The sequence below is a fragment of the Candoia aspera genome, chromosome 1 (genome assembly GCF_035149785.1).
Source record: "Candoia aspera isolate rCanAsp1 chromosome 1, rCanAsp1.hap2, whole genome shotgun sequence".
Lineage (NCBI taxonomy): Eukaryota > Metazoa > Chordata > Lepidosauria > Squamata > Boidae > Candoia > Candoia aspera.
Window position 1 is genome coordinate 36,615,710 of NC_086153.1, and position 21,093 is coordinate 36,636,802.

At 41.4% G+C, this 21,093-nt stretch overlaps 2 protein-coding genes across 2 annotated transcripts in view; one reads left to right on the plus strand and one right to left on the minus strand.

Annotated features, from left to right (window-relative positions):
- The first annotated feature begins 1,833 nt into the window (after positions 1-1,833).
- On the plus strand, positions 1,834-13,253 carry GINS1 (GINS complex subunit 1). The gene is made up of 7 exons (XM_063301889.1): positions 1,834-1,998; positions 7,027-7,091; positions 8,619-8,714; positions 9,674-9,764; positions 10,503-10,619; positions 10,849-10,923; positions 12,830-13,253. Exons 1-7 carry the CDS (start codon positions 1,924-1,926, stop codon positions 12,896-12,898), a joined length of 588 nt encoding a protein of 195 aa, XP_063157959.1. The 5' UTR covers positions 1,834-1,923; the 3' UTR covers positions 12,899-13,253.
- Positions 13,254-19,214: 5,961 nt separating this feature from the next.
- Positions 19,215-21,093, minus strand: part of NINL (ninein like) — a 55,163-nt gene continuing 53,284 nt past the window's right edge. The window contains exons 22-23 of the mRNA XM_063301900.1: positions 20,761-20,874; positions 19,215-20,284 (exon numbers count right to left, since the gene is read on the minus strand). Coding sequence (XP_063157970.1) covers positions 20,099-20,284; positions 20,761-20,874 — 300 coding nt within the window. The 3' untranslated portion in view covers positions 19,215-20,098. The remainder of the gene's footprint in view (positions 20,285-20,760; positions 20,875-21,093) is intronic.

The window sequence follows — 21,093 nt, forward strand, 5'->3', positions numbered from 1 at the left end:
CACAGAAGGGAAACTAAAACAAGTCCAGGCAAGTTCTTCCCCCCAGGTGCAAAAATTAACATCTGAAAAGAGGACAAATTCAACCTCTTCACCTGGCCAAAATGATTAGTTACCATAGTAACCTTAATCTGTAGTAGAAAACGTATTAACATGAACCAAGTCATTAATTTAGTGGGGGCTTAATAAACTTGCATAGGATTGTAGCCAAAGATTAAACAGGATAGTTCATGGGAAAGAATAAACGTCACTGATTCTTGTTGAAAAGTGTAAGAAGATACGGCTTCGAATTCCAGTAGAACTGCCTGTTTTCCACCTTGCCTGAGCTGCATTTTTCCCTGACAGAATATTGTCAGATTTTTAGATAAGGCTACATATCTCAGCTTGACTAAAATAAACATTTGTACCTGAAAATAATGTTCCATAACATTTTATTAAAATGGAATGCAGTGCCATGAAAGTAGATTGATGGTGGAGGGTTATGCTTTATGCACATAAAGCTAAAAGACTGATGTCTAATACCAAAAGCCACTTAACTGAAAAATCAGTTGGAGTTACTACCAAGCAGATTTGTTTAGGACAAAGTGAAATAGTCAAGAATACATTCTTGAAGAGGTAACTTTGGTATCAGTTGGATTTCAAACTAATATTTTTAAAAGCCCTTATGTGTGTTATTTTAGAAGAACAATGAGACCTGTAGCATCTCAAAAACATAGGAGTTGGATCAAACCAAAAGACTACTTAGTTACAGCATTCTGTTCCCATTGTAGCCAACCAGATGGTTCTAAAAAGCTTTTAAATACAATGAAAGCAGTAGCAGGCTCCTTGGTATTCAGAGGCATGCCCCTTCAGTACTTCTCTGGGTACTAACCAGTAGCCACTAATACCCTCTCCTTTGTGAAGCTTTATTAGAACTATTGTTTAAACATCAGCATTACATTGGCACTTAGGTTTGCTTCCCTGCCAGCATTTCTACCTATAAACAAACCAAAATTAGAAAAACTCCACAAAAACAAAGTCAATAGCATCTTGCTGACTTTAAGTGACCTCAAAAAGCTTAAAAGGGTCAGACTTGGACAGCATTTGTACGTGAGACCACCAGGAAAAAAACGGTGTAGATTACACTGGGAAGTCTAAAAAACATCCTTAAAAGCAGCAGTGATGAGCTATTTCTGTATTGTTGCCAAGAAAACTGCATAAATATGTCCATGGAGTCAGAAACTTTACCATCTTATTACTCATATGCTTTTGTACTTCCCTGTAGCATTTATATCCATAAACAGAAATTAGATAATCCATAAGAATAAATATTATGATACATATTTCACATTATATACACATTCTCTAGTTTCCAATATTCTCTCATTGCATCTCAATAAAAGCAAGTTTTGTGGTATCCACATATGTATCCAGGCACTAGCTTCAGTAGTGAATCTGCTTAATGACATGGACAATATTTCTGTATATTATTTGTAGCTAGATAGATATATCCAAAACGAAGCTTATTCTTGCAAGACAGTATATACTGTTCCAAAGGGGTGGGTGTGTTTGTGTATCTGCAAGGTGACTTTAAAAAAAAAGCAGTATAGTTGAAATAAATCATCCTGTGAAGCTTTTATTGGGGGAGAATTGAAAAGCCATGTTTTTAGTGGAAATAGTTCTTCACTTCGGACTTATAAATTGCAAAAATACGGAGTGATTGCATCCTAAATCATCCCAAATACCGCCCTCGCTTTCTGATTCCCCAGTTTCCTGCGAAGTACCGCGTTTTGTCCCTTCCCCTATTCCGTAATGAGTACTTGTAGAAGGTGGGGCTTTTTTTCTCCCCCTATCCCTCCAATGAGTCTTCTCTTCCTATTGGCCAAGCAGTACGGAGGCGCGAGTTACTGCTCGCCCGCCGGGTTCTAAGGAGATTCGGTCGCTATCATGTTCTGTGAGAAAGCGACCGAACTCGTTCGAGAGCTATACCGCGCGAGCGATGGGCAGCTTCCTGCCTTCAACGTAAGTTTTCGCCGAGCGCGCGATTCGCTTCCTTGCCTTTCTGTAGTCCGCCCTGAGAAGTCTACTCAGTTCGGGGAAGTCTTGAGGGGATTGGCGCGAGAGCGAGGCGCGAACCGATCCCTTTCTCTGTCAGAGTGAGGCTCAGCCTTGAATTGTTACTATTCCAGACTTTTTATTTACAGTATTTAATCACCTCGCTTTATTATCTCTGCAGAAGATTCTCACAGTAAAATCGTACCCAGAACTAGTACAGTAGTGTGGCCCAACCCATGCTTTTCCAGGTTCTTGGATTAGAGTTCCCATTACCGTCCGCCAGTTGCAGCTGTCGGCCGGACTGGGGAATTAATTAATTTTCTATCCTGCCTTTATTATTTTTATAAATAACTCAAGGTGGCAAACATACCTAACACTCCTTCCTCCTCCTATTTTCGCACAGCAACAACCCTGTGAGGTGAGTTGGGCTGAGAGAGTGACTGGCCCAAGGTCACGCAGCCAGCTTTCATGCCTGAGGCGGGACTAGAACTCTCAGTCTCCTGGTTTCTAGCCCAGCACCTTAACCACTAGACCAAACTGCCTATTTTTTGCAGTAATTAATTAATTAGTATTTAATTGTAGTGGTGTGAGGCCTATATCGTGCCAATTACTCAGGTAGCGTCCACCGCTTTCACCCTTCATTTCCTTTGGTCATCACCTACTAGGCAGCAGCTCCCATCCCAGACCATGATTACAAAAGGGCAGTTGCTGGTTCTGGCAGTTATCAGCATACAGTAATAAAATCATCTAAGGAGAGGGAGAAGATTTTCAGCACCTGTTGGAGTCATATTTTCTCCTGTGGTAATTGTCAAGAAGCAGCTTATAGTGAGGTCCTTGTTGCCTAGAAACTCAGGCACCCGAGTTTGGTGTGGAGCTGATAAAAACTTAATTCCTGAATTTGGGAGAGACTAACTTTGCAAAGTGGCTTTTTTGCTCCTCCTGACACCATGAATCACAAGGGAGGGGCCGTGGGCTGGATCTCTCACTCCCTATCGACACAGATTGGGACCGGCTCCGGAAGAAGGAGGCGAACCAGCGGAAAACCACGCCATCCACCCCCCAACTCCCTGAGCTGACCGAAAAGGATACCATGGTCGATGGTATCAGAAGCCACTGAGAGGTCAAGAAGAGCCAGGATGGATGTACTGCCCCCATCCCGCTCCCGCCAGAGATCATACATAAGTGCAACCAAGGCTATTTCTGTCCCATATCCGGGCCTGAAACCCGATAGAAAAGGGTCCAGATAATCCGTTTCATCCAGGACCCTCTGGAGCTGCATCACCACCACTTTCTCAACCACCTTCCCTAGAAAGGAGAGGTGGGAGACTGGACAAAAGTTGTCCAGAATGGTGGGATTCAGTGATGGTTTCTTGAGGAAGGGGCGCACCAGTGCCTCTCCAAAAGCAGTCGGGAACACTCCCTCCCCTGAGGGTGAATTCACCATCACCTGGACCCACCCACACGTCACCTCCCGAGCTGCTTTCACCAGCCAGGAGGGACAAGGATCTAATTGACAAGTGGTGGCGTTTACAGACCTGAAACCCTGTCCACTTCCTCGGGCCCAACAGGATCAAACTGTTCCCAGATAATCGGGTAAGTCTGCTCCTTAGGCATCTCCTCAGACACTGCTACAAGCTTGGCATCCAACTTGGAATGAATCTGAGCAATTTTATCCTCCAGATGCTCAGCAAACTCCTCAGCCCGGCCCTTTAGGTGGGTTTATGAACCCCCCTTCCCCAAAAGAGATTGGGTGATCTTAAACAGGGCCATTGGATGGCATTCTGCAGATCCAATAAGAGTGGAGAAATATTTGTTTAAAACTTGCAAGTGTATTCAAGGACTTTCAGAATATGCTTCCTATTGTTTAGTTGCTGAAAAGGCTTGTTTTTTTTGCATGTAAAAGAAAGAAGTGATTTGAGCTAAAAGGAAAACACGGTTTCCTGAACTTCAAAAGAAGGCATGGATGCCATGCTAAAATGCTAATAGCACCTTTATTAAAAGGCTAATTAAAAAAAAAGGTAAAGATTCCTGTTTAGTTGTGTCTAATGACACATTAGGGGGCGGTGCTCGTCTCCTTTTCCATGGCCAAAGCGCCAGCATTATCTAAGGACACTTCGCATCATGTGGCCAGCATGACAATCACGGAGACGCTGTTATTAGTTAAAGGCTAATTATGAAGCCTAAATTCCAGGTAACATCCTAATGAAGCAAGTGTGACAGGATTGGGCAGCTGGCACTAACTCAACTTTCCTTAGCATCCCTTCCTTCTCTCTAATCAATAGTAGACATGTAGTCCAACAACTGAATGACTGTGTGGGCCTCTCCTCCTCAGAAAAGCAAATGTGCATAGGAACCCATTCTGTATCTCTCATCTCTTACTAAAAAGCAATGTATTATGTATAATGGATAGAGAATATGTGAACATTACAGAGAATTTGAAGGATACTGTGTCATTATTTCCTTTTCAACTCTCATAATGAATTTGAAAGAAAAAGTTAGGTTGCTACTTAGTGTCCTGATCAAATTAAATGCTCTTGTTTCCATAAAATTCCAGGTTTCAAAAAATTCATGTCCCACTTGAGAGGTGAAATATTGATCTAAACTCCTCTTTTCCTCATCAGTTAGGCCAGATCTGGTCTACTTGTATATATTGGTAATGTTGAACACCAATAGGACAATCCCCTAGTTGACAAAGAACTTTTGATTTTATGAAACTTTAAAATAAGGATAGGCACTTAACTTGGTGCTTGCCAGGCTTGCTGCCCACCTAATTTTAAAATATTTTTTTAAAATATTTAATATATTTTAATATATTTAATAATTTAAAGTGGGATGCTGGGATGCTGCAAGTTCGATGCCATCCTTTAGCACATATTATTTTTTACTATTATTTATTTGTACACTTATAGACCACTAAATCCATTCTGACTCAGCAGTTCACAAGAAAGATACACACACACACACATACTGTGTGTGTGTGTGTATCTCTTTCAAAAAACCCATAAGCTAATGAAAACAGAATAAAATTGAATTAATGAAGCCAAACTATAACTAAACTAAGATGGAATCAAGGCCCAAATGCCCTTTAGAAGAGTTCTGTTTTGAGTAATTTTTGGAAGGCAGTCAGGGTAGGAACCAACCAGATGTCCACTGGGAGGCTGTTCCAAAGGACTGGCACAGCCACTGAAAAACAGCACTGCTGAGGCTCAGCCCCCTTCACCTCTCTAAAGTGGGGCACTGATAATAGTTTTTCCATAGTAGATCAAAGTGGCTGGACCAATTCCAAAGGAATAATTTTTGTAAACTGCCCAGAGTCCCTCCTTTGGGGGGGAGATGGGTGGTGGCAAAATTTAATAAATAAATAAATAAATAAAAGAAAATTATGCAGTCCTGTAGCAATACGGGTTTACAGTTGAATACCACCACTTTAAATTCACTAGGAAGCTTGTTGCCAACCATTGCAGCCCACAGTAGTGGTGTAAGGTGTGCTCACTGACAAACTTCAGTCAGCACATGGACCACTGCACTCTGAACCAATTGCAGTTTCTCAGTGATCTCCAAAAGCTGCCAAGTGCAAAGTGTGTTGCAGTAATTTAAGTGGATGGTGATGAGAGTGTGAGTCCTGCAGTAGCCAGATCCTCTGGCTCCAGATAGGGCTGCAACTGGCACACCAGCTGAACCTGAAAAAAGCCTTCCCCCTGACCATGGCTTCCATCTACTGTTCTAGCAGGAGCTATGATCCAACCTTCCCCCTCCCTGTGCAGACTTGATCCTTTAGGTTTAGTGTCACCCCGTCAAGAGATATGCTGAGGCAAACAAAGAACCTCAGTGGACAAACCACCAGATTAACTCTCACAATGCTTCATGTAAATAATAAATGAAAGCAGGAAAGAACCAACCGTTGCAGCATCCCACAAGGGAGTAGCCATCTGGCCAATCTCTCCTCCCTGCCCCCATGCCCCTTGACTGAAATGGCACACTGAAGAAGAACCACTGCAGTGTGGTGTCCTAATCCCCGACTCTTGCAAATAGTCCAGAAGGATATAGTCAATGGTACTGAAGACTCCTGAGAGGTCTAAAAGGACCAGGATGGGCACACTTCCTCCAGGTCCAAACAGTGGACATCTGCTAGTGCAACCAGTGCTGTCTCTACATTTTCTCAGATATCAGGCAATCACTCTTGGCAATGTGAAAAACATGAAGGGATATTTTATCATGTTTGGTGGAGCTGTGAAAAAGTGGAAAAATACTGGACAAAAATACTGATGCAGTGAGTTTTAAAATTGATATTCAGATGAAACTGGAATTTTTCATACTTACGGACAGTCAACTAGAAAAGGCTCACGGATGATTGTTTTATTTATGGTAACTGCAGCAAGGTTATCATATGCACAAAGAAGGAAGAATACAGAAATACCCATAATGGAGGAATAGATCATGAAGATGGCAGAGTTTGCAGAAACTGCTAAATTGACTTGTTTGATTAAGGAGGGAACAACAATTACTTTTACAAAAAACTGGAAACTCTTTATGGACTTTTTGCTATGGATAATGGCCTAAAAATAAATTGGTGATTTTGGGATTTATTGATTAAAAAGGTTTGTCTATGGGAAGATACCATGATATGTAATTTGGGAGGCTGGGGATTGTTACTATGTTTGCTGCAAAGAAGATGGGAAGTCGCTTCTTTAGATATCTTTCTTTTTTGTTATCTTCCACTTTTTCTTTTATTCTTTTTATATTTTATTCTTTTTTATTTTTCCTTTTATGTTTCTGTAGTTTTTTTAAGTTTATGTAAAATCTTCTTTTAATGAAAATTATATTTAATAAAGGTTATATTTTTATTTGTTGAAACATTTTATTTAGTTATTAAATTTTGCCACCGCCCATCTCCCCCCAAAGGGGGAACTCTGGGCAGTTTACAATAAAGATTTTCCTTGAATTAATTAGGCTAATAATTAAATGATCGTTGCATTTGGCGTTTTTCTTTTCCAGGAAGATGGGATCAGACAAGTACTTGAAGAGATGAAAGCATTGTATGAACAGAACCAAACTGATGTGTAAGTTTCATCAATAAAATAAGTAATAATCTGTCTACATAAAAGAAAGATTTAAAAAATGAAGACATAACTCACATTTTATTATTGTGTGAAAAGAAATGCAGGTAAGTATAGCCACCAAAGTCCAAGCAAGCAGGAGCTTGTTTGAGCTCAGAAGTTAGCAGTATTGAGTCTCGTTAGACTGAGATCACCAGGAAACGCCAGGCATATACACTAGATTGGAAAGTAAAATAAAAACAAAACGAACCTGCCAAAAGAAAGCAATGTCAAATCATTTCCATATTTTTGCCACGAATCAATAACTGTCTCAATTTAATAATGACAAATGTGATGACTCACCATTATAGTAAAGTGTTCGTTTCCACTACATCTTCTGGTACAGACTAATATTTTGAGGAAAGATAGAAATACATGCTCAATGCCACTTTATCTAGTAAATGTACAACATGGCTTAGATGCCATGTCACTATAAATATACTTCCTTTTGCACTGAATTTTAGAGAATAGAAGTGATGAGATTGCTTTGGGCTGTTTGTAAAGCCTCTCTATCCTTCAAAAGTAATAAGTGATTCTTCCCCCAAGATATATGTGCCACAAGACATGGCAGAAGTATATTTTTTGTTTCACTTCAATGATGCAAAGCCCAAAAGAGCATGACTGCATGCTAGAGGATTTGTGGGATCTTTTCAGTACAAAAATGTCCTTTCCTGAATTCTTTGCAATTCACAGCAAAGTTGAAAAGAAATTTCTGTGCTGTCTGAAGCTCATAAAACAAATATAACTAATAACGCAGCATGAGCCAATCATATATACGTGTGTTTTTATATATATACTATGTGTGTATTTATATAGTTATATATAAATATATATATATTATATTTATACACACACACACACTATATACACAAATAGGTAAAGGTAAAGGTTTCCCTTGACGTAAAGTCCAGTCGTGTCCGACTCTAGGGGGCGGTGCTCATCTCCGTTTCAAAGCCTTGGAGCCGGCGTCCATAGGACACTTCCGGGTCATGTGGCCAGCATGACTCACGGAACGCCGTTACCTTCCCACCGAAGCGGTACCAATTAATCTACTCACATTTGCATGTTTTCGAACTGCTTGGTGTGCAGGAGCTGGGACGAGCAACGGGAGCTCACCCCGCCGCGCGGTTTCGAACCGCCGACCTTCCGATCGACAGCTCAGCGGTTTAACCCGCAGCGCCACCGCGTCCCAGTATATACACAAATACATGCACTATATATATACACGAACCGCCCACAGTCCCCCGTATGAGGGAGATGGGCGGTGATAAAAATGATAAAGATAAATAAATAAATAAATACACACACACACACACACGCATGTGCATATATGTGTGTGTGTGTGTGTGTGGTCTGCCAAGAAAATGTTGTGAAAGTGGTGTCCCTCCAAAGGGTCAGACATGACTCGGTGCTTGCACAGGGGACCTTTCACCTTTCATATCTATCTATCTATCTATCTATCTAATACAGTTCTCCTACTATTATTACCAGAAATGAAGCCAAATCAGGTCATAATGAGTTGATTACAACAATCAAATTTCGCCATTGCTCTCTGCTGAGAAACCGAAGATGTATTGTTGCATACTTGTAAGTTTCTAGTGGTCATCTGTGAAATAATTCCCAATTCTTCTAGGATCAGATTCTTTCATTTTTGAGATTGATATATTTAATGGCTTAGGCATGAAAGCCGGCTGGGTGACCTTGGGCCAGTCACCCTCTCTCAGCCCAGCTCACCTCACAGGGTTGCTGTTATGGGAAAAATAGGAAGAGGAAGGAGTATGAGGTATGTTCGCCGCCTTGAGTTATTTATAAAATGATAAAGGCGGGATATAAAAAATAAATAAAAATAATGGAGTTGTACAAGTAAGAGTTCAGATTCTTAAACATCTGGACAGCTTGGCAGTATATACTCTGTAAATAGCTTTAATTAAAGAAAATATGTAGGATTGATCAACTTACCTATAATTTATCAGTTTATTGTTACTTGATGATTGAAGTGATTGTGCGCACAAACTTGGAAGGGACTGGTTCACAATTAATTGTCCTGCTGCTGTTCATTAACCATGTTCTCCAGGTAAGGGCTTTTGTAGGTATTCCAAAGAGCTGCAACTCTGTTTGTGGTTTCTTGCCCAGTAAATGAGCTGTACATTCTTTCTAACACTAGAACAAAATTTGCCTCTGTGTAATAATTCTGTGTAGTTATTAAATTTCAATGATTTTGATGAGAAATAGGGCAGTGACTTTGAATTTGAAACCAAAAAACTGTTTCAGAGTACACAAGGTTGAGAATGTCATACCTGTTTGCAGCTCCTTAAAGCAGCAGTGTGGTTTTGGGGGGGGATTGTGCAGCTACCCTTTGCAGCTGCTTGCAATCCCATGGGGAAAATGTATTTGATTTAATGAATTGTAGATATGAGTTACATTTGTATCCCCACCCAATCTAAATCACCTTTTTTCCTTCAAATCGAAAGTGATGAATAGCCCTGTTAGAAACAGTGTGAAGTAGTAAATTAAATAACATCTGTTTCTGCTGTTACCACATTTAGGTATGACCGCTTACTTCGCCTCCGGGCACTTAGGTGGGAATATGGTAGTGTCTTGCCAAATGCTATCCGATTTCACATGTCAGCGGATGAAGTAAGCTAAACGTTTGGGTGTGTGTGTGTGTGTAAGTTCAAACGACTGGGAACAATCCAGAAGTATAGGAATATAAAGAGAGTATATTATCTACAAATGTTAAATTAATTTGAAATAAGTATATCTCTTAAAACACATTGTAGAATTTTCAGTAATTCACAGAATCTGTTTAGCAGTTGTGTCAGGTCAGTGAGGAAATGGTTCACTAAAGATAGAAGGTTTAGGAATAGCTGGTATTGGACACCAAAGCTGGGTATGCATAACACATTAGCTCTGATGTGATTGCTTGATTTTGGCTTAGCATATGGTATGAACCCAGTAATTGTGGTTTTATAAACCAAATTTATGGCTTAGTATCATATGTAAATATAACTAGCTATGGTTTATTTAGTAAAATAGAATTCAACAAACCATAACTTTGTGTAATGTGTAAACCTATTGTAACATTTATGTTCCAGAATATTTGGGGCTTTACTTAATTAGGCAGATGGAATTACATTTTTAATTCTCAGGTATGCAAGAGTAGGGAATTGTTTAGAAATTTACTCTCAAATGAAGTTCAGTGCCTGTTATGTACTTTTTTCAACACATGACTGGTGAATTTAGTTGGACTTCTGAGATTTCAGAGGTCAATCCATTATTTTTGTTTTGGCTTTTAATAGTTGAGAAGAATACATCTAGCTTGACAGTGTATAAGTTGTATTTAACGTCATGATTAATTAAACATTTTATATCTAGGTGCTTTGGTTTAACCAATATAAAAAGTCTTTGGCTACCTATATGAGATCATTAGGAGGAGGAGATGGCCTTGATCTTACACAAGACATTAAACCCCCAAAAAACTTGTACATTGAAGTAAGTAAAACTGAGGATTACATAACTGTTTTATTAAAGAAGAAAACCTTGGTTCGTTGTCAAACTTCAAAATATACAAAATTATTTAAAATAGTAACTAAAAGCTAAATTTAGTTCATTATGCTACTCAGAAGAGAGCATACTTTATGTAATATCAGAACTTCTTAATATAGGCTTATGCTTAATTTATCAGTATTGATGTATGTACTACTCATTATTTTCCCTTCAGGTTCGGTGTTTGAAAGACTATGGAGAATTTGAAATTGATGATGGCACAACAGTTCTGTTGAAGAAGAATAGCCAGGTATTTATGAGTAAACAGGGTCCAGTTAACTAAAGACCAAGATGGAAACAGTTAATTTTTGCTTTTAACAAAGTTTGGAACACAAGAAGCTGCTTTGTATTAGGTCAGTGGTTAAAGATGGTGGATTAGAAGCCATGAGACTATGAATTCTAATTCTGTTCTATACGTGGAAGCCAGCTGGATGACTTTAGTCCAGTCACATGCTCTCAGCCTTAGGAAGAAGGCAATGGCAAACCACTTCTGAAAATGTTGCCAAGAAAACTGTGTGGACTAGTCACCAGTCAAGACTGACTCAAAGGCACACAAAAAGTCCATCTAGACCAGAATAGTCAACTCAGATAACAGGTAAGTCCTACTCTTCACCTGTAATCTGAGCCTTTTAACTGGAGATATGGAGCAAGGATTGCGTTTAAGTGGCATTGTTTCCCCAAACTTCTAAACTTCTTCTTCATTATTAATTGCAGATAAATGGATGTGCAGTACGTCCCATGACACAGCAAATAGAAGAGACAGTAATGTAACATAGTAGACACATGATTTTTTACAGTGGATAAGCGTATCCTGGAATGCATTATTGCTTCTTCCTTGCTTCACAAAGAGAAATTCCCTTCTTAGTTTAGGAAAATAATATAGCACCATTAATAATCAAACTTATTTTTTCCTGCTCCTGAAATAACTGAAAAATCTCTTATTGGAGAAAATGGGAGAATGTATTTGTGAATATCTCCATCCACACTAAAAATTGAATTTATCAGAGTAAACTTACAGTCTACTCAGCCATTTGAACTATCACCCCTCCCTGTTCTCTCTCTTTACAATTTCACATTTTTTCATGTCATTCAGTTCAGAGATCTTGAAGAAAAAAAAGGCTTTAGGGTTTTATTGTATTCCATCTTCCAAGCATTTCACTACACAGTGACCCCTCAATTTAATAGACTTCAGGTACAGCGCACAATTATTTTGTTCAGGTATCACCTGAAATTAATGAGGAAAATTCATTGATTTGGCATTTTGTCTTCTCTGCATCTTGGCATGTGGGTATTTGTCACTGCTGACATGTTGACTTCAATCTTGAAATGCTGCCAATGCTCAGGTGCTGCTACCATGGCTTCAAAGGATTCAGTGGTGGGCAGAAAAAACAGTTTTCAGATTTAACAGATGTTTGGATTTAACAGACAACCCTGCTCTCCTTGAATAATCTGTTAAATCAAAGATTTATTGTATTGTCTTATATATCGAGAATGGTAGAGTTTATTATTACCCTATTAGTAAACAAAAATTCCAAGTAGCATCAGGAAGTATTCTTTCCATTTTCCATAAATAAGAAGTTATGCAGACAAGGGAATTTGGTGAATTCTGGCCACAGTGCATCTAGAAACCATGGCTGCTCATTCTAATCAGTCTTGAATATTTAAAGTATTCTAGATGCACTTAACTGGAGTAAGTCATATTAAATCCAGCAAGATTCACTTGCAATGAATGGATATTAAACTAAGAAGTATTCTCATGGTATTGTATATGAACTCAACGTTTTCTAGTTAGAATTCCCGGAAGATGATTGTGGGAAAACATACTTTTCAATGTAGAAAAATTAAAGACACAAAGTAGATATGGATTTGACAGGAATCTAGTCTCAGTCCTGAATGTTGGTCCTTGTAGATTTTGGCTTTCAAGTCCAATTATTGGCTAAGCTTTCAAAGCTGATGCTCTATTAGCCTAGACATCTAGAGGAGCATTTGAGAAAACTGTTATATGGATTAGCTACAGTAGGGTTGGATTAATGCAGACAATTCTTAGATCATTTTATGTTGCTTTTCACATTGCCTTGTGGTTTTAGGTGGTCTGTAAAGAAGATGAACGTAAGTATTTCCTTAGATTCACAATTGGTTCTTTTTCTTTCCTTTAGCATTTCTTACCACGCTGGAAATGTGAACAATTAATCAGGCAAGGAGTTCTGGAGCACATCCTATCATAAACTGTGTCTACAAGACTGCTGAAATACATAAATAATACATAAATAATATTTTCGCAGATTTCAAAATAGGGCCAAATAGCATATTTTCTCCATTGATAATCTTCTTTTTGAAAAACATAAAAGTTTAAAGTTACTATAAGAAGCACACAAATAATACTTTGTGAAGAGGAAAAAATAAGATACACACAATCATTTTAGAAGACCTTTCTCCAAAAACAAGTAATTGTCTTCATTCATTGTCTCAATTGCTACCTTTATATTTGGATATCTTTTTGGATTAAAGTTACTTTGTTTTGGTCCTCTCTAGCCTTTTTGTATTAAAAAATATATCAATGGACCAAATGCCGTAACACTCTTTCACTAGTAATTCTATTGCTTCATGCTATTTGAAATCATGTAATAATCCTATGTAAGTATTTAAATATTATTTTACATAATGTTATATTGCATGTGATTTCTATAATATCTAAGTTTTATGACTACAATCACTTTGTGATGTTCTCAGTTACCGTGCTAGCCTTAAAAGTACCAGTGGATTTCTGGAAGAATTCACCCAAACTACGAAGTTGTAATAATAAAATTTTCTCTAATAAGTTTTTTAACTGATCAAGAGCATCTGTATCTTGCCTTAGTAGTTTTAGTGACATCAACTAATGCAATTTGAACATCTTATTTGGCCTTAGATGGAGGGAGAAATATTTGTATTATTAGTCTATTTTCACTAATGTAGTGAAACAAGTTTAAAACTCATGACCTCATTCAATAATTTCAAACACAAATTAAATAGCATAGGAAGACAAAGAGGAAACACACTAAGCATCTTTATTTTAAAGGATGGTGCACGCATTTTAAAAAATAATTAAAACATTTCATCTTTTGAAGGTACTATAAAACAATGTTTTGAATTCCCATTCCAGAAAATAGTAAAGGTGGAGTTTTTGGAGAACAAACTTGGACGTACAGTTCCCAAAGTATATTATCCGTGAGCTCTGTCCCCCTCACCATACCTAATGCTAGGCTGAAATGGGAAAATTAATTTAATTATCAAAATAAATTTAGGTGTGCATCCCAGCTGGTAGTATGCTTCTCTCTTTGATAAATACGTAAAATATAAATTGTTGGGCTGCTTTTCTCTTCAAGTCATTTGCAAGTGCAATTTGAGATATGAGACAAATGTTGCATCCCCCAGGTTGAATTGAGTGTCTCCATTTTAGTCAAGTTGCCAGGAAGAACACTTTTTGTGTAGAATGCTTTTTTAAAAAGTGCTAGGGTAATAGGCGACCTCTCCATACCTTTTTGTGGTTCCTGGGCTGCATCCAGCTTACCTTCTGTCAATAGTTTTCCCCACCAGGGCAGCCGCTTTCATGAACCTCTGCAGGATATTGCTGTGAATGGAGAAATGGCAGCCCGCATTATTAGGCTCCTGTAATGCATCATCCTTGTTTGTCTCAGCCTTTCCTGGGAAACATTTCACTTCTTGTGGTAATGGAGTTACCAGGCCCCTTGGGCCAAAAGCATTATGGTCTTTGAGTTTGCAGCTGAAAAGTATTTCATGCAGCTGAGGGTATTAGGCCACTCCAAGGAAGCGGGGTGTCCAATTTAGTGGTGATCTCATCTTCTGACCTGACATTCCCAGCCTGACGACCTGGTGGCCAGATTGTTGGTGCACCTGGTCCTAAGGTGCTACTGGTAAATGCAAGATCTGAATGCAGTAAGACTGCATCCATTTATGATTTGATGGTAGACAAGCATGTGGATTTGAGATGTATTACTGAGACTTGGCTGGCGGTGTTGCTTTCCCTGAAATCTATCCACCCATGTTTTTGGGTCCTATATCAACCTCAAGGCTGGGGATGGGAGTGCGTTCAGCCCTTTTCTCCTAGCCCCTGAGCAATGAAAGTTGCTCAGCAATGAAAGTGAGTGAGTATATGGGTGATGGTTGGGCTTATCAGCGCCAAGAATGAGAGCTTGTGCGCTGGGGGCCCCCCATCCCCCTGTGGTTGTTAGTATGTGTGCATGGCTGTATGAGAGGATGGAGGGATCCTTACTTCAAGCCAGGAATTCTAGAAGTCCAGGAATGGAGGCAACTGGACTGGAATATTCTGGGGATGTAGGGTGGGACATTCTATTGAGGTGGTGGCAGGCAGGGGATGTTATGATGGAAGCCAGAGGGTGAGTCGTCATAGAGGAAGACGTCCCAGGTGTTTATTACCTGTGGCCTGTTCCGACCCTCCGGGCTTAAACCTAGGCCCTGGACAGCAGTCTCATGGCAGCCCTGGCCTTCGGCTGCTGCTGCTGCTTAACACCAGGTCAGTCAACAACAAGGCCCCCCTCATATGTGACTTGATCGTGGAAGAGGGGGCAGACCTGGCGTGTATTACTGAAACCTGGCTGGGCCCTGAAGGAGTAGCAGCTTTGTCAGATGTGCTCGGTCAGGTTTCGGGTGTGGCATCAGCCAAGATGCCAGGGCAGGGGAGGAGGGGTGGCAGCTGTCATCAGAGAGTCTCTAGTGGCCTTCAGTGGCCCTGCTTCGCAAGTAGCTGGTTGTGAGACCCCGTTTGTCAAGTTGGGTGCCGGAGAGCAGTTGAGAGTGTTGCTGCTGTACCAGCCTCCCTGCTGCGTGGCAACCACCCTGCCTGAGCTCCTGGAGGCCATCTCAGGGTTGGCGGTGGAGTTCCCCAGGCTTATGGTGCTGGGGGTCTTCAATCTGCCATCCCTGGGGCGTGCCTCGGAGGTAGCTCGGGAGTTCATGGCCACCATGGTGGCCATGGGCCTGATTCTGATTATTCGGGACCCAACTCAAGACAGTGGCCTCACACCAGACTTAGTTTTCTTACCGGAGCAGTGGCAGTGTGATCTGAGGAGAGAGTTACATCTTTCCCCTTTGTCATGGTCAGACCACGCCCTGGTGGCCCTGAGTTTCTCTTATGCCACTCCCCTCCGCAGGGAGGCAGGACCTGTTCGATCGGTCTGCCCCCAGCGACTAATGGACCCAATGGGGTTTCAGAGGGAGCTGGGGGTTATACCTGAGGACTTGCTGCATGGTCCAGCAGAGGCCGTGGCCGCTGCCTGGAATAGGGAGGTGGCTGGGGCCTTAGATAAGGTTGGTGCCTGTGTGGCCTCTCTTATCCCATCGAACCCGATACTCCCCGTGGTTCACAGAGGAGCTGAGGGTTCTGAAGAGGATTAAGAGACGCCTAGAGCGCCACTGGAGAAAGACGACTGAACCAGACTGGACACAAGCTAGAACTGCAATTAAGGCCTACCTTGTGGCGGTAAGAGTGGTGAAACGTCAGTACTTCTCCACTCTTACTGGATCTGCAGAATGCCACCCAGCAGCCCTGTTTAGGATCACCCGATCCCTGTTGGGAAAAGGGGGTCCAGAAAATCATCTACAGGGCCGTGCTGAGTTTTCGGAGCATCTGCAGGATAAAATCGCTTGGATTGTGCTAAGCTGGACTCCAAGCGTGAGACAGGGTCTCAGGAGATGCCTGGGGAACGTACTTACCCAGTTATCTGGGAACAGTTTGATCCTGTTGGGCCTGAGGAAGCGGACAAGATCCTCTGGACTGTAAATGCCACCACCTGTCAATTAGATCCATGTCCCTCCTGGCTAGTAAAGGCAGCCCGGGAGGTGACGTGTTGTTGGGCCCAGTTGATGGTAAATACATCCTCAAGGGAGGGGGTGTTTCCAGCGGCCTTTAAGGAGGTGCTCGTGCGCCCCCTCCTCAAGAAACCATCACTGGACCCTACTGTACTGGATAATTTTCATCCAGTCTCCCACCTCCCCTTTAAGGGAAAGGTGGTTGAGAAGGTGGTGGCATTGCAACTCCAGAGGATCTTGGATGAAGCAGATTATCTGGACCCCTTTCAGTCAGGTTTCAGGCCCAGATATGGAACAGAAACAGCATTGGTCGCACTTATGGATGATCTCTGGCAGGAGCGGGATGGAGGCAGTGCATCCATCCTGGCTCTCCTTGACTGCTGTCATGTTCCCTGTTGCAAGGCATAAGTGCATCACAACGGGGAACATGCACATCAGGAAAGAGGAAGGGATAACCATTATCCTTTAAACACACACATCATCCCATAAGCACCCAAACCCATAAATAAATCAACAGGACAAATGAACCACACCTAGGACAGGATCTGGAAACCATTAACAGATCGGAAGAACTCCCACCCATTACCCCGGGGGACGCACCTGCACCGGACGAAGACAAGGAGACAAAGGGGAACGTCGGAGATCGCCCAAATCGCCCATTGTCGGACCCATACTGTCATGAGTGCCGTTGAGCTAAAGTCATCAGCGCAATGGCACTCATGACAATGACAAGGAAATAGGTGAAGGGGTACAAGTTAAGTGGCCATCAACCTACAACGACTAACGGCCAACAAACAATAGCCAAATGAATCACGGAGCCACCCAAACCATCAGCGGCAATACAACGGGGATCGCCCAGCTGAAAGCAATCAGCAGAAGAATGGAAACCTGAGGATGGGCGATCCTGGAAACCCTCAACCAATGGCAGGGCAACGCATGGGACTAAGGGGGGTGACGTGACCGTGAGCGAGGGGGCGCTGACCGGCGCGGGGTATTTAAACCCCGCACCGGCGCGCTCCTGTCACTCTCAGCTTTTTTCTACCGACGTTGTACCTACCCTGAAATAAACCAGAACCTGACTTGCAAACCAGTGTCTGAACGTTATTCAGAGATAGGCAGCGCATGACACATACTAACGTTAATCACCCATCCGGACCTGGCTTGGAGGACAATAGGGGATGGAGGGGGACAAGGTCCACCACCGGGGTATAAACGGGAGACCCCGACACCACACCCGCATTCCCATCTTTTTCTCCACATGCATTGTTTCAATAAACCCGGAAATCCTTAAACCCTTTGAGTCCGCGTGTTATTTGGAGCAAGGCTGCCCTGACAACTGTTCAGCGGCTTTCAATACCATCGACCGTGGTATCCTTTTGGGTTGGCTCAGGGAGTTGGGGATGGGCAGTGTAGTTTTGCACTGGCTCACCTCCTTCATCCAGGGCCAATCCCAGTCGGTGTTAATAGGGGAGGAGAGATCGGGCTCACGGCCCCTCCTTTGTGGGGTGCCGCAGGGTTCAGTACTCTCTCCTCTCCTTTTTAACATCTACATGAAACCACTGGGTGAGATCATCCGTCTCCACGGGATGAAGTACCATCGATATGCTGATGATACTCAGCTATACATTTCCATCCCGGGGGAAGTAAGTGATGCTGTGGCTGCCCTTTCCAGGTGCCTGGGGGCTGTAGGGGTCTGGATGGGGAACAACAGGCTTTGGCTGAACCCTGGTAAGACGGAGTGGCTGTGGGTTAAGGGCTCTGCCATATCCGGGACTTTGTCATCTTCGGCTCTGGATGGGGTTGCACTGCCCCAGACAGACCCGGTGCGTAACTAGGGGGTCCTCGTGGACTCGCAACTCCTGCTCAAAGAGCAGGTGGCAGTCGTGGCCAGAAGGGCCTTTGTGCAACTTCATGTTGTGCTCCAGTTACCCCCCTCCCTGGAGTGAGAGGCCCTTTGAACGGTCACTCATGCCCTGGTCATCTCCCATATAGACTACTGTAATGTGCTCTACATGGGGCTATCCTTGAAGAGTATCCGGAAGCTACAGCTGGTCCAAAATGCGGCTGCACGGATGATTTTAGGTGCTTCAAGATCAGCACATATAACCCTGCCGCTCCGCGAGCTGCATTGGGTGCCAGTTTGCTTCTGGGTCCAATTTAAGGTGTTGGTTATCACCTTTAAAGCCCTACATGGCATGGGTCCAGGTTACCTAAGGGACCGTCTCATCCCCGTCACATCAACCCATCCCACCAGGTCATACAGAGAGGGCATGCTACGGACCCCGTCTGCAAGAGAATTCGAACTGGCCGGATCCAGGAGGCGGGCCTTCTCTGCAGCAGCTCCCGCCCTTTGGAACATCCTTCCCCAGGAAATGCAGTTAGCCCCCCCTCTTCTGGACTTCAGAAAACAGCTGAAAACCTGGTTTTGTCACCATGCTTGGAGTGGGGAGAAGAGGAGCCATTCCTGGGGCTGGTTAGTTCTCTAGCCCTGCAGGGACCAGCCTTATCCTTTATGGGCTGAATTTGATCTGCCCTTATTTGGATTTTATTGTATTTTAGATTTATTGAAATATTAGTATTATTTATAATTTTATTGAATTTTAAATTGTTTTTACTGTGAACCGCCCAGGGTCCCCCATGTGGGGGAGATAGGCAGTGATAAAAATATGATAAATAAAAATAAATAAAATGAAAATATAGCACATTAGATGGAAAAGGGAAACCTCAAGGTGTGTCCCAGTGAAATTATGTTTTTGCTGCTAATATTAGCAAGAACATAGCAAATTCCTTTTAAAGAGGTGAAGAGTGCACTGAGGGCACAACATACCTGCTGTGGCCACTAAAGCCAGAGGATGAATATCTTCTCTGATTATTTTTTGCCACCCCAGCAAAATGAACATATGCCTGCTTAGCAAAGGTATTTATACAATTAAAATCCATCAAGTGAGGACAAACTGTATAAATAATATTTAATTAAAACATCTCAGGTATTATCCAAAGCAAAAAGAAGAAGGGTCCACTGGGTTCTTGTTTACAGCAGTTCTGCTTAAATAATATAGCACATAATTCAAGGAGTAAATAGTTTACACTTGCAGAAAACTGTACATATACTGTATGTATGTGTGTGTGTATTATATATATATATATACACACATACAATAGTAGCCAGTGTATAGACAACCAGGAAGACAAGAAATTGGAAATCACAAGAAATATTGTCCAGTCCCCAAATGGTACAGTGTAGAAGATCCTGTTTCTGTGAAAATTATCCAGAAAGCAGTAAATGGTTAAGCTTTTCCATTGGAAAAAATGGGGTGTTTATTGCTGTAAACTGTGTCTTTCTCCCTCTTCATAATTTCCCAAGAATGTATTTCCCTACTAGCTCTCCTATCTTTTTAGATAGCATTTGTATTTCCCCCACTCTGAAGTGGTAGATATCCCATATATAGTGCTGTCCATGAAAAATGAATAGAGTTTATCTGTATTGGGTCTGAAATATGTATAACAAAGTTGGCCAATTAATGTCTTTACCACTGATTGTCATTTAAAACAGCTTAACTGGGAACTAATTCGTTTAAATTAAATGAATAACTAATTCATTGAGAAGCGAATGTGATTTCTCCAACCAGCTTATTCAGGGATGAAATTTTTTCTTCTAGAATTAAGTTCCTATTTTCTGTGCTCTTCTGCATCTGTTCTGTAACCTGCAGCATTTTCATCAGATGTGCATTTTCCACATATAGGTCCTTCAGCAATAGATTAGACTTGGCATTTTTTTCAAACTAAGAAAGGAATGAACAATGTTCCATTAATTACTATTCAATTACATAATTACATATATATATTGCTACATCATATATATATATTCCAAATATATAGAAATGTAATAATACCTCTTTCACACACACAGCCAAAATAGAAGATTACAATGTGTTTAATATTTATCAAAATAATTAAAAAACCTCTTTAACTTCATTTCCAGAATGGTCACTCTGAAGAGACTCCACATAAACTAACTAGTAAATTATGTCACGCCCCTACAAATTCTGAAAAAGAGTCACTTTTATTTCTCAGCTATTAAAATAATGGTTCTTCAGATGAAACTTTGAGCAATAATATATACTGTAGTAACCAATTTCAAAGTTATGAGCCTTTTGTTGCTATATTTGTCAGTTTTAAAACTGCAAGCAATAGACAATGATTTGTCCATTTCCAACCAGCTATTTCTACTCCTTCATAGAAAGCAACTTGTACTCACTTGCTCCTTAATTTGGGCCATCTTTTCCTGAAGCAACACTTGTGTATTCTTCAGATTCATTTCTACTTCCCCCAACTTCTCCTCCATTAATCTACGTGAGTTTTCATATTCTTCCTGCAGGAAGACGACCATAAATTCTGAGCAACAATTAGATCCCAACAACAATGTAACCAGAAGTGAAAATTGAAGGAATGGCCCAAGAACAGCTGTTGATTGGTAAGTTGCTATGAGATGGGCAGCCACCATGGTTGTAACTTTCAGTTCAAGGCTTAGAGGTGTGTTAAAAGGTGCACTATGACTTATTCAACAAACCATGGTTAAAACAAATTGGTT